At 38.5% G+C, this 13,225-nt stretch overlaps 1 protein-coding gene across 1 annotated transcript; it reads left to right on the top strand.

Moving 5' to 3' along the window:
• Positions 1–2,775: 2,775 nt before the first annotated feature.
• Positions 2,776–3,209, top strand: LOC142168344 (uncharacterized). The gene is made up of 2 exons (XM_075229018.1): positions 2,776–2,848; positions 2,932–3,209. The coding sequence occupies exons 1-2, from the start codon at positions 2,776–2,778 to the stop codon at positions 3,207–3,209; spliced, it is 351 nt and encodes a 116-aa protein (XP_075085119.1).
• The last annotated feature ends 10,016 nt before the right edge of the window (positions 3,210–13,225 follow it).

The raw sequence follows: 13,225 nt of genomic DNA, 5'->3' as shown, positions 1-13,225 counted from the left end.
TCTATTCCTCTGTATCGTATGGTACCAGCTGAATTGAAAGAATTGAAAGAGCAACTTCAGGAACTTCTTGATAAGGGGTTTCTTAGGCCTAGCGTGTCACCTTGGGGTGCACCGGTTCTGTTTGTGAAAAAGAAAGATGGTACTATGCGGATGTGCATCGACTACAGGCAGTTGAATAAAGTTACAATCAAGAATGAGTATCATTTGGCGCGTATTGATAATTTATTTGACCAGCTTTAGTAGCGGGGGTATTCTCCAAAATTGATTTGAGATCCGGGTATCACCAGTTAAAAATTCAGGATTCGGATATTCTAAAGACGACATTCATGACCTGTTATGGTCATTATGAATTTCTCGTGATGTCTTTTGGGTTGACCAACGCCTCATCATCATTTATGCACTTGATGAATATTTGACATATCTTATGTAGTTAAGTTACTGATAATTGATTACTAAACAAGCGTATTGTTGTTTTCAAAGTTCACATAAATGTCTTTCTTTGCACTTTCTTATTATATGTTGAAACAATATTGGTCCTAAATAGACTGCAAAATTATGAAGTTGAAGCTTGTGTAAAGTAGCTGATTTAATAGAGAAAGAAGCAGTGAAAACGGGCAGTCGTGTTGAGTCAAATGGTCACCAATTGATTTTGATAACAAATATATGTCTCACTTGACTGACTTACATAAATATCTTTGATTAAATATTTATGGTGGCTAGAAATTAATAGTCAAAATTGTACAGTTGGAGCAATGTCATTGAATTTCTCTATTTGTTTGAAAATAGAGAGTAATTGATCCGAGAAAGTCATAATCTAGGATTCCCTGACTTGTGAAAAATGCAGCAATAATCTGTCCAGTCTGATATTGGATCATTGAATCTTCCATGTATTTTCTGTTCATTTGTTCCTTGTGTATTAGTTATCTTCACGAAGTAATTTGGAACTCTCACTATATACTTTATGGCCTTGCTAATACTGGAGCTTCTTTTTGCTTTTGTCGATCCTAGAATATTGGTGTATGTTTAGCTTTAGGTGTTTACTATTGAAATCATTGTTGACTCAGCTGGATTAATTGTGGTTAGAGTCTAGTTAATCAGTTAGAGGTCTGTTAAGAATAGTTAATTGCACATGTAGTGCACGTGAGTCCAGCTGTATTTTGTCTATAAAAGGGAGTCACTGTACTCTTCTGATTAATAAGAGAATAGCACTTCTTCTTCCTTATTTTCTCATTTACAGATTTTAGAGAGTTCTTCTCTGTATGTGCCCTAATTCACCACTCCGTTGATTTAGTAGTGAAAGCTTCATCTCTGTATCAAATTCTTCATGGTATCAGAGTGACGATCGTGAGGATCTAATCCGACATAAAGCTCTGGCGACATTGAAACAATTTTTGGCGGACATGGCTGGAAATGAGGTAAGCTCGCTTGATCATAATCACCCGCTATTTCTTCAAGCAGGAGATACTCCAGGGATAGTTTTGATCTCAATCAAACTCACAGGGCCAGAGAATTATGCCTTGTGAAGCAGGGCAATGAAGCTAGCTCTGAGAGAAAAAAAGACAAGCTTGGATTTGTAGATGGCTCATGTACTAAGAGCAGATATAGAGGTGAACTAGTTGAGCAATGGGAAAAATACAACGCGATAGTACTGTCTTGGATTGGAAGTACAGTTTCAAATGAATTAATGCCAGGGATCATTTATGCCTCAGATGCGAGGAAGGCGTGGAATAATTTCCAGGAGAGATTTGATCCTTAAAACCTAACAAAGATCTATTACCTTTGGTCTGAGATTGCAATAACGAGGCAGGGAACAGATTAAGTGACCAGCTATTACACTAAAATGAAGGATCTATGGGATGAGTTGGATGTTTTGGCCCCAATTTCTTGTTGTGATTGTGAAGAATCAAGACCTTCAGTTGAACATTTGAAATCTCAGCGTGTGTTGCAGTTTCTTATGGGCTTGAATGAAAGCTATGGGAATGTGAGGAGTAACATACTTGCAAGGAGACTAGTAGTTACTATTAATGAAGCCTATGCAATTGTGTCACAAGAAGAAAGCCAAAGAACACTTGGTGTGGTAGATACCCACATGGATCCACTCACTATGTTCGCAGGAAAGACACAAGGGTTCAAACCTAAAGGCACATGATTAATCTGTGAATACTGTGGGTATAAGGTTCATTTAAAGAAAAACTGCTACAAAATTATAGGTTATCCCCCAGATTTTAAGAGTAAGAAGAAAACTGGATAATTTGGTGGAATTACAGGCCAGCAGGGTGGCAGAGCACAACCTAGTGGAGGATTCTAACCATATGCCAATAATGCAACAAATGAAGCTCAGCTACAAGGACATTTCTTAACTGAGGAAGAATACTCACAGTTAATGGACCTCCTAAGCAAGCCACGATCAAATGATAACACCTCAAATGTGATGGCATGTACTGTTACGTTGTTATCTAGTACCTATGCCTGTGAGTGGAAAATTTACTCTGGAGCATCTCATCATATTACACCATGCAAGAAACTGTTAGATGAACTAAGAAGCTTAGAAAAACAACAAGACAATAGAGTGTAGGTGCCAACAGGAAGTAGATCTTCCATAACATATGCAGGAAATATAGTGGTTTTAGGGAGTCATAAGATCACAAATATATTACATGTTCCAGACTTTAAATTTAATCTGCTTTCAGTGTCAAAGTTAACCAAGGAACTGCTGTGCAAATTATCCAAATCAAACTCACAGGGCCAGAGAATTATGCCCTTTGAAGCAGGGCAATGAAACTAGCTCTGAGAGGAAAAGGAAAGCTTGGATTTGAAGATGGCTCATGTACTAAGAGCAGGTATAGAGGTGAACTGGTTGAGCAATGGGAAAAATACAACGCGATAGTACTGTCTTGGATTGGAAGTACAGTTTCAAACAAATTAATGCAGGGATCATTTATGCCTCAGATGCGAGGAAGGCGTGGAATGATTTTCAGCAAAGATTTGATCATTCAAACCTAACAAAGATATATTACCTTTGGTCTGAGATTGCAATGACGAGGCATGGAACAGATCCAGTGACCATCTATTACACTAAAATGAAGGATCTATGGGATGAGTTGGATGTTTTGGCCCCAATTTCTTGTTGTGATTGTGAAAAATCAAGACCTTCAGTTGAACATTTAAAATCTCAGCGTGTGTTGCAGTTTCTTATGGGCTTGAATTAAATCTATGGGAATGTGAGGAGTAACATACTTGCAAGGAGACCAGTAGTTACTATTAATGAAGCCTATGCAATTGTGTCACAAGAAAAAAGCCAAAGAACACTTGGTGTGATAGATACCCACAGGGATCCACTCACTATGTTCGCAGGAAAGACATAAGGGTTCAAACCTAAAGGCACATGATTAATCTGTGAACACTGTGGGTATAAGGTTCATTTAAAGGAAAACTGCTACAAAATTGTAGGTTATCCCCCAGATTTTAAGAGTAAGAAGAAAACTAGATAATTTGGTGGAATTACAGCCAGCAGGGTGGCAGAGCACAACCTAGTGGAGGATTCTAACCATATGCCAATAATGCAACAAATGAAGCTCAGCTACAAGGACATTTCTTCACTGAGGAAGAATACTTACAGTTAATGGGCCTCCTAAGCTAGCCACGATCAAATGATAGCACCTCAAATGTGATGGCAGGTACTGTTACATTGTTATCTAGTACCTATGTCTGTGAGTGGAAAATTGAATCTGGAGCCTCTCATCATATTACACCATGCAAGGAACTATTAGATGAACTAAGAAGCTTAGAGAAACAACAAGACAATAGAGTGCAGGTGCCAACAGGAAGTAGATCTTCCATAACATGTACAGGAAATATAGTGATTTTAGGGAGTCATAAGATCACAAATGTATTACATGTCCCAGACTTTAAATTTAATCTGCTTTCAGTGTCAAAGTTAACCAAGGAGCTGTTGTGCAAAGTTACTTTTCCCTAACTTTTGTCTGTTTCAGGGACTCTACAATGGAAAGGTAATGGGTATTGGTAGAGAAAGTAATGGTCTTTACATTCTACAAAGAGAGTTCAAACCCATAATAGGAGCAGCAGTAACTGAAGGAGTGAATGAAGTAGAGCTATGGCATCTTAGACTGGGGCATCCATCAACAGTTTCTATGTAACATATTCCTAGCTTAAAGAATAAAGTCAATAATACAGTACAGGAGAACTGCTCAGTATGCCCAATGGCAAAGAATATCAGGTTAAGCTTTCCTATTAGTAAGAGTAAATCTAGTAGTATTTTCTAGTTGATTCATGTTGATATTTGGGGACCCTATAGAAAGGCTACATTTGACAGAAAACAATATTTTGTAACTGTAGTAGATGATTACAGTAGATATACTTGGGTATGTCTACTTCAATCCAAATGTGAGGTTTCAATTGTGCTTAAAGACTTCTTAGTAATGGTAAAAAAATCAGTTTGATGTTTCTGTAAAAGTACTGAGATCAGACAATGGTACATAATTTTTCAGTTCATAATGTAATGAAATGTTATCTTCCTTTGGCATAGTTCATCAAAGTAGTTGTGTTTATACACCTCAACAAAATAGAATAGTTGAAAGAAAACATAGATATATCTTGGAGGTGGCAAGGGCTCTTAAACTACATAGTTCAGTTCCAGATAAGTTCTGGGGAGAATGTGTGAAGACTGCAGTATATTTGATCAACAAATTACCTACTGCTGTACTAGATGGAAAAATACCCTATGAGTTGTTATATGGTAAGGAACTTAGGCTAGATCACCTAAGGGTATTTGATTGTCTGTGCTATGCAAGCAGCTTGCCCAGGGGTGACAAACTGGCCCCAAGGGCAAGAAGGACAGTGTTGATGGGGTATTCTGAAGTTCAAAAGGGATATAGGCTGTTTGATCTGGATTTCAAAATTTTCTTTGTTAGCAAGGATGTAAGCTTCAGAGAAAGGATTCTTCCTTTCAGAGCTATGCCAGTTGAACATGAAGAGGAAGTGTTGTTCATGCCAGTCAATGATGCAACACCACCACCAGATCACCATCATGTGATGCAGCATGACAATAATAGTGCCACAACAACAGAAGAGCAAACAGAACCTGAACCTCTAACCATTGATAATCATGAGACAACTACAACATACAATACATCAGCTTCTCAACATACTGAGGACCCTGCAGATACTGATAATCCAGTGGAAGGATCTGCACCAGCAGTGGAAGCACCTGATACTTCATTACAAAAGGCTGAATCAATAGCAGAAGAGCCTAATACTACTGAAGCAGTTGCAGAAAATGGCAGAGGCAAGAGACTTACCAAGCCATCAATATGGCTTAAAGACTGTGACTTCTAAAAACATGGCTCCTAATTGCTTATACTCTATCACTAACTATGTGGAGTATGATCACTTGTCCACTGGTTATCAAGAGTATCTAAGTTTGTTCTCAGCACCCATAGAGCCCAAGAATTTTAAGAAAGCATCTCAAGATCAAAAATGGATTGAAGCTATGCAGCAGGAATTCAATGTCTTAGAACAAAATCAGACCTGGGAATTGGTAGACCTTCCTAAAGGGAAGCAGGCAGTTGGATCAAAATGGGTGTACAAAATTAAATACAAGCCAAATGGAGAGGTTGACAAATACAAAGCCAGACTTGCGGCAAAAGGGTACACTCAACAGGAGGGCTTAGATTATCATGAGACATTCTCACCAGTTGCTAAAATGGTGACTGTCAGAACAGTAATCAGTGTTGCAGCTTCAAGGAATTGGCCTCTGTATCAGATGGATATAAATAATGCCTTCCTACAAGGTGACCTATTAGAGGAAGTCTATATGGATTTATCTCAGGGGTTTCAGAAGCAGAGGGAGTATAAAGTATGTAAGCTGCTGAAGTCATTATATGGCTTAAAACAAGCCTCTAGGCAGTGGAATATCAAACTCACAGATGCACTACAAACAACCAAGTACATTCAAAGTCCATATGATCATTCTTTGTTTACAAAGAAGGAAGGTGAAGAACTGGTCATTGTCCTGGTGTATGTAGATGATCTACTCATCACTGGGAACAACAAGAGGCTAATTGACCAAGCAAAGAGTACATTGCACAACAATTTCAAAGTCAAGGACCTAGGTGAGCTAAGGTACTTCCTAGGAATTGAAGTTTTGAGATCATATGATGGTATATTGCTTAATCAGAGAAAATACACTCTTGAGTTGATTTCTGATGTTGGCTTGAGTGGAGCTAAGCCAATGAACACACCTTTGAAAGTAAATGCTAGGTTCACCACTGTGGATTATGATGCACATGTGGGGAGGGGGGAGGGGGGATCATGGATCCTATACTTCCAGATGCCACTCCTTATCAGAAGCTCATTGGAAAATTGCTCTACCTAACCATCACTAGACCTGACATTAGCTTTGCTGTACAGGTCCTAAGCCAATTCATGCAACAGCCTAAAGCTTCACACTGGGAAGCAGTACTTAGGCTGGTTAGATATTTGAAAGGGTCACCAGGTCAAGGGATTCTGCTGAAGAATAATCCCTGCACGCAACTGACTGTATTTTGTGACAGTGATTGGGCAGCCTGCCCAAATACTAGGAGATCTATGACTGGCTACATAGTAAAACTAGTGGAGTCTATCATATCGTGGAAGTCAAAGAAGCAGCACACTGTGAGTCGAAGCTCAGCAGAGGCAGAATATAGGAGCATGGCAGCTGCAGTTTCAGAGGTAATTTGGATAACAGGGCTGTTGAAAGAACTAAATGTGCCTGTAACCACACCTGTGAATATATATATAATAAAATCTTATTTATATGTATTGTCCAATTCATAAACCTTTGCTCCGAAAGTGCCTCAAAAGGTTATCCTTTGCTTAAGCCGGATTATGTTTCTTCAAGTTAGCAAGCACGCATTCTATGCTTCTAAATTGGACAATATAATATGTTTTCTTGTTATAGTTTAGGTACCAGATACTCCATTTCATTCTTTTCATAATTAACGATTTAGTGTAGTTAGCAAAGAGGAACCATTTAGATTTGAAACTTCTAAATTGGCTGCACATATTAGAAAAAGGCGACCATTTTTGGATCTGAACGACGGCATAGGAGCCAAAGAGATGAGAGGGACCCAAAGGAGCTTGTTGAATTTTGGATAAATTATTTATAAATATAAAGTGAATTTCTTTAACACAACTGTAAAGATTAAACTAATACTATCGAGTTTTGCCGAACTATCGAAATGGTAGCTCCGCGACCAAAGGGGAGACCGACAGAAAATGTTTTTAGAAAAGAAGTCTGATGTTGACCACTTCATCTAAAAACGTAAATTATTAGAGATATATTATGTTAGAGAAGAAGTCCGGATTTATACTTGTAGTTTTCTAAATAGTTAACATTTACCCTCTGTTATATTTTCCGTTTAAATACACTTTTATCATTAACAAAGTAAACAAAAATGCCTCCAGCCCTATCAGTTATTCACAGTGGCACCCCGCCGCTCAATTAAAATGTCACGTAAGAATCAAAATTACACACATATCATTTTTTAGTTGGATATATATCCGAATTGTGAACTGCTGAATCAATTTCAGCAGTGATCACGTCCAATTCACACCCAATTAAAGAGTATGAAACGGTCGTTGCAATTATAAAACCCAACGCAAGTCGGGGTCGAATCCACAAGAAGTTTAAGTTGGTGTTAAGGTTAATACTCAAGAAAAAGAACTTGAAATAACAAAATTTAGCTTTCAAACAAGTACTGTGCATGATTGCTATCTAAACTAACTTCTAACAGATTGAACTAACTAGTATAAGACATAAACTAAGGATTTGTGGACTATGATTTATTAAACCATTAAGTGGTGGATCATTTGTGCGTTCAGTTGAATAATTACAAATTGGAAAAAAAATAATATAAAGTTTGTGTATATATATATAATAAAATCACAGTCATTTGAAGCTCACTAACTATAGATCATGAATCGTCTCTGAAATCATTGACGAGTAACTAACTGTGTTAAATAATTTGACAATTTGACAATATTTTATTTGAAAATCCAGCTTATTATGGTTTTATTAGCCAAATTGCGTCTCATGATCAACCACTTATTTTATATTGATGATACAATCATCTTTACCTCAATGGATAGGCGATCCTTGAATTTAGTCATGGGTTTTTTGAAGGAGTATGAAATGACCTTAGGTCAAATGATTTTAGAGATGAGAGTGCAATTTATATGCATCATCTAGCTGTATGTACCCTAAATATATATGTGGTCAAGTGACTGATTTGGTGCACTGGTGACAAGTGCCCCTCTTGTCTCTTTTTTGTCCCTCAGGTCAAGGGTTTGATCACCCTACAATTATGTTTAATTAATTCCTTTTATAATTAATAAATAATAATTAATTTTTTTTTAATTAACAGCAGACCCCTACGCCCTTTCCTTCTTCCCAATAAACAAACACATTTTTACTTCTTTTTTTAAATTCCCTTTTGCATGTCTCTTTTATTTTTCTTCTCTTAATCATTCTTTTGAGTGCAAAAACTTTAAAATCCCTAAAAACAAAGTACTCGTGACTCGTCTCTCTCGGTTCTGAGGCTCTCTGTGGATTCAAAGCAGCAAAAACCCCTGCTCAATATTAAGTGATGCCTTTTTAATAAAATTAGAATGATTATTTAGTTTGCTATATAGAGCGTGAGATATTTAAAATTGTAAGCAATTATCCTATTATTGACTATTTTCAAAGTATGAAAACTCGCCGAGGACATTTATAAAGTGAATGATATTTCTTGCGTATATAGTATTAATAAGTTTGCTCGTCAACTTGTTATCACTATAAAATTTTATATAATGGAACCAAATATTTATCTTAAAGATAATAGTACACCCTTTTTTAAAAAAATCTTGGATACGCCTCCGACAAGGGAGGAACTTCAATGCAAAGAAATGGCTCTTCTTGTCACTTCTTTGAGAACATGAAAAACTTAACCTGACAGCTTTTGTGAATACATTTCATAACCAAAAATTGATCACCACGAGTAACCTGCTGAGGATGTCCATCACTATTTCCTCTAGGAATTATATTCCCATGGCCCCTAAATTGATAGCACAAAATTAAAAGGCAAGCAGGGGCGAAGCTAGCAATTAAGTGACGGGTTCGGTCGAATACAGTAGTTTTGATCCAAGCCCTATAGTATCTTAAGAAATCCATTGAATATGTACAAATTATTAATTTAGAATGCAGTAACTTAAAAGAACTAAAATCTTGAATCCATAAACTTTAAATCCCGACTCCGCCTCTAAAGGCAAGTGCTTTAGTTAGTATAAATCTTTGGAGCTCACATATATGAAAAAATATTAGAGAAGAAAGCTAGAGCAACTAGAGCGAGTATTGTTTACCCGAAAAATTAGATAACGTTAAATTTGTGTATGGTTCTAAGGATATGTGATATAATTTGATATAAATCGTATAGAGAAATAGAAATATGTGTATTTTTTACTATGAGAATGGGAATAGTGAGTGAAAGAATGAATAAGGTAAAATAAATCAAGCATGAGCAGATATCTTCCAATATGAGAAGTGATCTTTTGTTACAGTCTATTCTCTGTCTTCGTATGCTTACAAGGATTCTCCCTTTTAAAATAGAGGGATCCTACTTTATTTACAATAAAATAAAGCATATAGTGGAGGACTCATGATAAATTATCTCTTCTTCGATTTCTGCCAAGATTCTCTCTCTTAATGCGGTTGTAACGGCTCTTGTCTGTAAGTTTCAGGGTGGTTTCGGATCATTTCAGAAAGTTTGACTTTGCTGGTTTCTGGTGAAACACTGTTCATTCGCAATTGCAAACCATTTATGGCAATTGCGTAAACACTGTTCATTCGCAATTGCGAACCATTTATGGCAATTGCAAAAATACTGTTCATTCACAATTGTGAACCATTTATGGAAATTGCAAAAACACTGTTCATTCGCAATTGCGAACCATTTATGGCAATTGAGAAACCATTGTTCATGTGAGGTACTGTTCATTCGCAAATGCGAAGTCGAGTGAATGATTCGACTCCGGATAAAGTGGCCCGTAGGCGTAATGGTCGAGTGCTTGCTTGCTCGAACTCGAAATGAAGGTATCCCGTAGGCTTAGTAGTCGAATTTATCTTAACTCTGTTTGTGTAATAAATCTCCAAATAGAGGAATTTTTCTTGGATATAAGATGTCGGTAAAGAGGAGAACTTTCTTTGCAAGTCACTATACATGTGTTCGTGTTTCGCGCCTGGGTTCGGGCCAACTACATGAGCATGGTTTGTTTTGACCATTTGGCTCTTACAACTTTTCCTATTGGAAGCCCGTTGTTTGCGAAATAACTTTCTTGCTTCAAAACTTGATATATTTGAAGGCTAATGCCCCCAGTATTCGAGGTCGATTGTAAAGAGGCCTTGGATATTGTTGTAAGTGCAGCACGATCTTTGATTGCCTCGTTAAAAACCTTGCCGAAAAACCCATTTGGGATAAAACCGGTCTAAGGGAAAAAGAGTGCAACGCGTGCTTTCAAATCTATGGTAAAGGATCCATCTTAGCTCCTGCTCGGAATTCTGCAGGGGTCAGTTTTGAAATGCAAACGAATATGAAAGGTTCGTACCTTAGCAGTAGTATCGTTTTAGATGTGACACATTCCAATTGCTTGATAGTTGTTTGCCGTTTATAATGTCGAGCATGTATGATCCCTTTCCGACGTTCTTGAGAACCTGATATGGTCCTTCCCAATTTGGTCCTAGTTTTCCTTCGTTCGGATTTCGGGTATTGATGGTGACATTCCTTAGTACTAAGTCCCCGGGCTTGAAATGGCGGAGCTTGGTTCTTCGATTATAATATCGTTCGATTCACTACTATTGGGCGACCAATTGGACGAGAGCAGCTTCATGTCTTTCCTCTGATAATTCGAGGCTAGTGTTCATAGCCTCGTTATTTGATTCTTCCGTCGTGTATCGAAATTTGGTACTGGGTTCGCCAACTTCGACTAGTATCAATGCTTCGGAGCCATATACTAAGGAGAATGGGGTCGCCCCCGTACTAGATTTCGACGTCGTTCGATATGCCCAAAGGACTTCGGGTAGGATTTCTCTTCACTTTCCTTTAGCGTCGTTCAACCTCTTCTTTAGGTTCTAAATGATAGTTTTGTTCGTTGATTCTGCCTGTCCGTTCCCACTGGGGTGATATGGTGTTGATAATATACTTCTTATTCTGTGGTCTTCGAAGAATTTCGTCACTTTGCTGCCCACAAATTATTTCCCATTATCACATACTATTTCGGTGGGTATTCCGAATCGGCATATGATATGATCCTAGATAAAGTCTATAACTTCTTTCTCTCTTACTTTCTTGAACGCCTGTGCTTCAACCCATTTAGAGAAATAGTCAGTCATAAATAAGATAAATTTGGCTTTACCTGGGGTCGATGGCAGAGAGCCGACGATATGCATTCCCCATTTCATGAATGGACATGGGGATAGGACCTAGTGAAGTTGCTCTCCGGGTTGATGGATCATTGGTGCAAACCTTTGACATTTGTCACATTTTCGAACAAATTCCTTCGTATCTTTGCCCATATCGATCCAATAATACCCTGCCCTGATTATTTTTCGGACTAATGGACCGACACCGGAGTGATTCCCACAAGTACCCTCGTGCACCTCGCGTAAGATGTAATCGGTATCTCCTGGACCCAAGCATACTACCAATGGTCCATCGAATGTCCTTCGGTATAACGTTCCATCTGAAGCCACCGTGAATCGAGCAGCTTTAGTTCGTAGGGCTTTTGAATCTTTAGGTTCTGATGGGAGCTTTCCGTCCTTTAAGTATTCAATATACTTAGTTCTCCAATCCTAGGTTAAGCTTGTAGAATTTATCTCGGCGTGACCTTCTTCGATCACGGATCTCAAGAGTTGAACGACAGTCCCCGAGCTCAAGTCACCTTCCTCGACCGATGATTTCAAATTCGCAAGTGCATCAGCCTCACTGTTTTGCTCTCGTGGAACGTGCTGTAAAGTCCATTGTTTGAAATGGTGCAAAGTGACATGTAGTTTGTCCAAATACCTTTGCATTCTATCCTCTCTAAATTTGAAGGTTTTGTTTACTTGACTTACCACCAACAGAGAGTCACATTTGGCTTCGATGACTTCTGCTTCCAAGTTTTTAGCTATCTCGAGACCTGCAATCACGGCCTCATACTCGGCCTCGTTGTTAGTCAACCTGGAAGTTTTAATAGATTGCCTATTGGTGCTACCTGTGGCTGGCTTTAAAACTATGCCCAACCCGAACCCTTTTACGTTCGAGGCCCCGTCCGTAAAAAGGGTCCATACCCTCGAGGACTTACCCGATTTCAGCAAGAATTCTTTTTCGACTTCGGGTACGAGGGTTGGCGTGAAATCGGCCACGAAGTCTGCTAAAATTTGAGACTTGATAGCCGTACGGGGTTGATATTCGATATCATACCCACTGAGTTCGATGACCCATTTGGCCAATCGGCCTGATAGTTCGGGCTTGTACAAAATATTACGAAGTAGGTAAGTTGTTAATACGCATATGGGGTGACATTGAAAGTATGGTCGTAACTTTCTAGAGGCTCTTATCACTGCAAGTGCCAATTTTTCTATGTGTGGATATCTAGCTTCTGCTTCTCCTAAGGTTCGACTTATATAATAAATGGGAAATTGCGTACCTTGCTCTTCCCGAACTAGGACACCGCTTACTGTGATTTCTGATACTGCCTAGTATAAGCAAAGTTTTTCGTATGCTTTCGGAGTGTGAAGTAGTGGTGGGCTCGACAGATATTGTTTAAGTTCCTTCAATGCCTATTGGCATTTCGGGGTCCAAGCGAAACCGTTCTTCTTTTTGAGTAGGGAGAAAATTTTGTGACTTCGATCTGATGATCTCGAAATGAATCGGCCTAGGGCCGCAATTCGTCCTGTTAGCCTTTGTATAACTTTTACGCTGTCCACGATGGTGATGTTTTTGATGGCCTTGATTTTATCGGGGTTAATCTCGATTCCCCGATTTGACGCTATGAAGCCGAGGAACTTGCCCGAACCGACCCCGAAAGCATATTTTTTTGGGGTTGAGCTTCATGTTGTATTTCCTCAAAATCTCGAACGTTTCCTGCAAATGGGTCAGATGGTCCTCTGCGCGCAGGGACTTAACTAGCATGTCATCAATACAAACTTCCA

Source organism: Nicotiana tabacum, chromosome 13, assembly GCF_000715075.1.
Source record: "Nicotiana tabacum cultivar K326 chromosome 13, ASM71507v2, whole genome shotgun sequence".
In the NCBI taxonomy this organism is placed as follows: Eukaryota; Viridiplantae; Streptophyta; class Magnoliopsida; order Solanales; family Solanaceae; genus Nicotiana; species Nicotiana tabacum.
The sequence above is the reverse complement of the archived record's forward strand: the minus strand, read 5'-3'. Positions and strand labels throughout refer to the sequence as shown.

Excerpts from the sequence above, each read along its gene's own strand:
- LOC142168344 (XM_075229018.1), top strand. The coding sequence starts at position 2,776 with ATGAAACTAGCTCTGAGAGGAAAAGGAAAGCTTGGATTTGAAGATGGC. Across the intron at positions 2,849-2,931 it reads TACTAAGAGCAGGTATAGAG|GGATCATTTATGCCTCAGAT; the intron begins GTGAACTGGTTG and ends AAATTAATGCAG.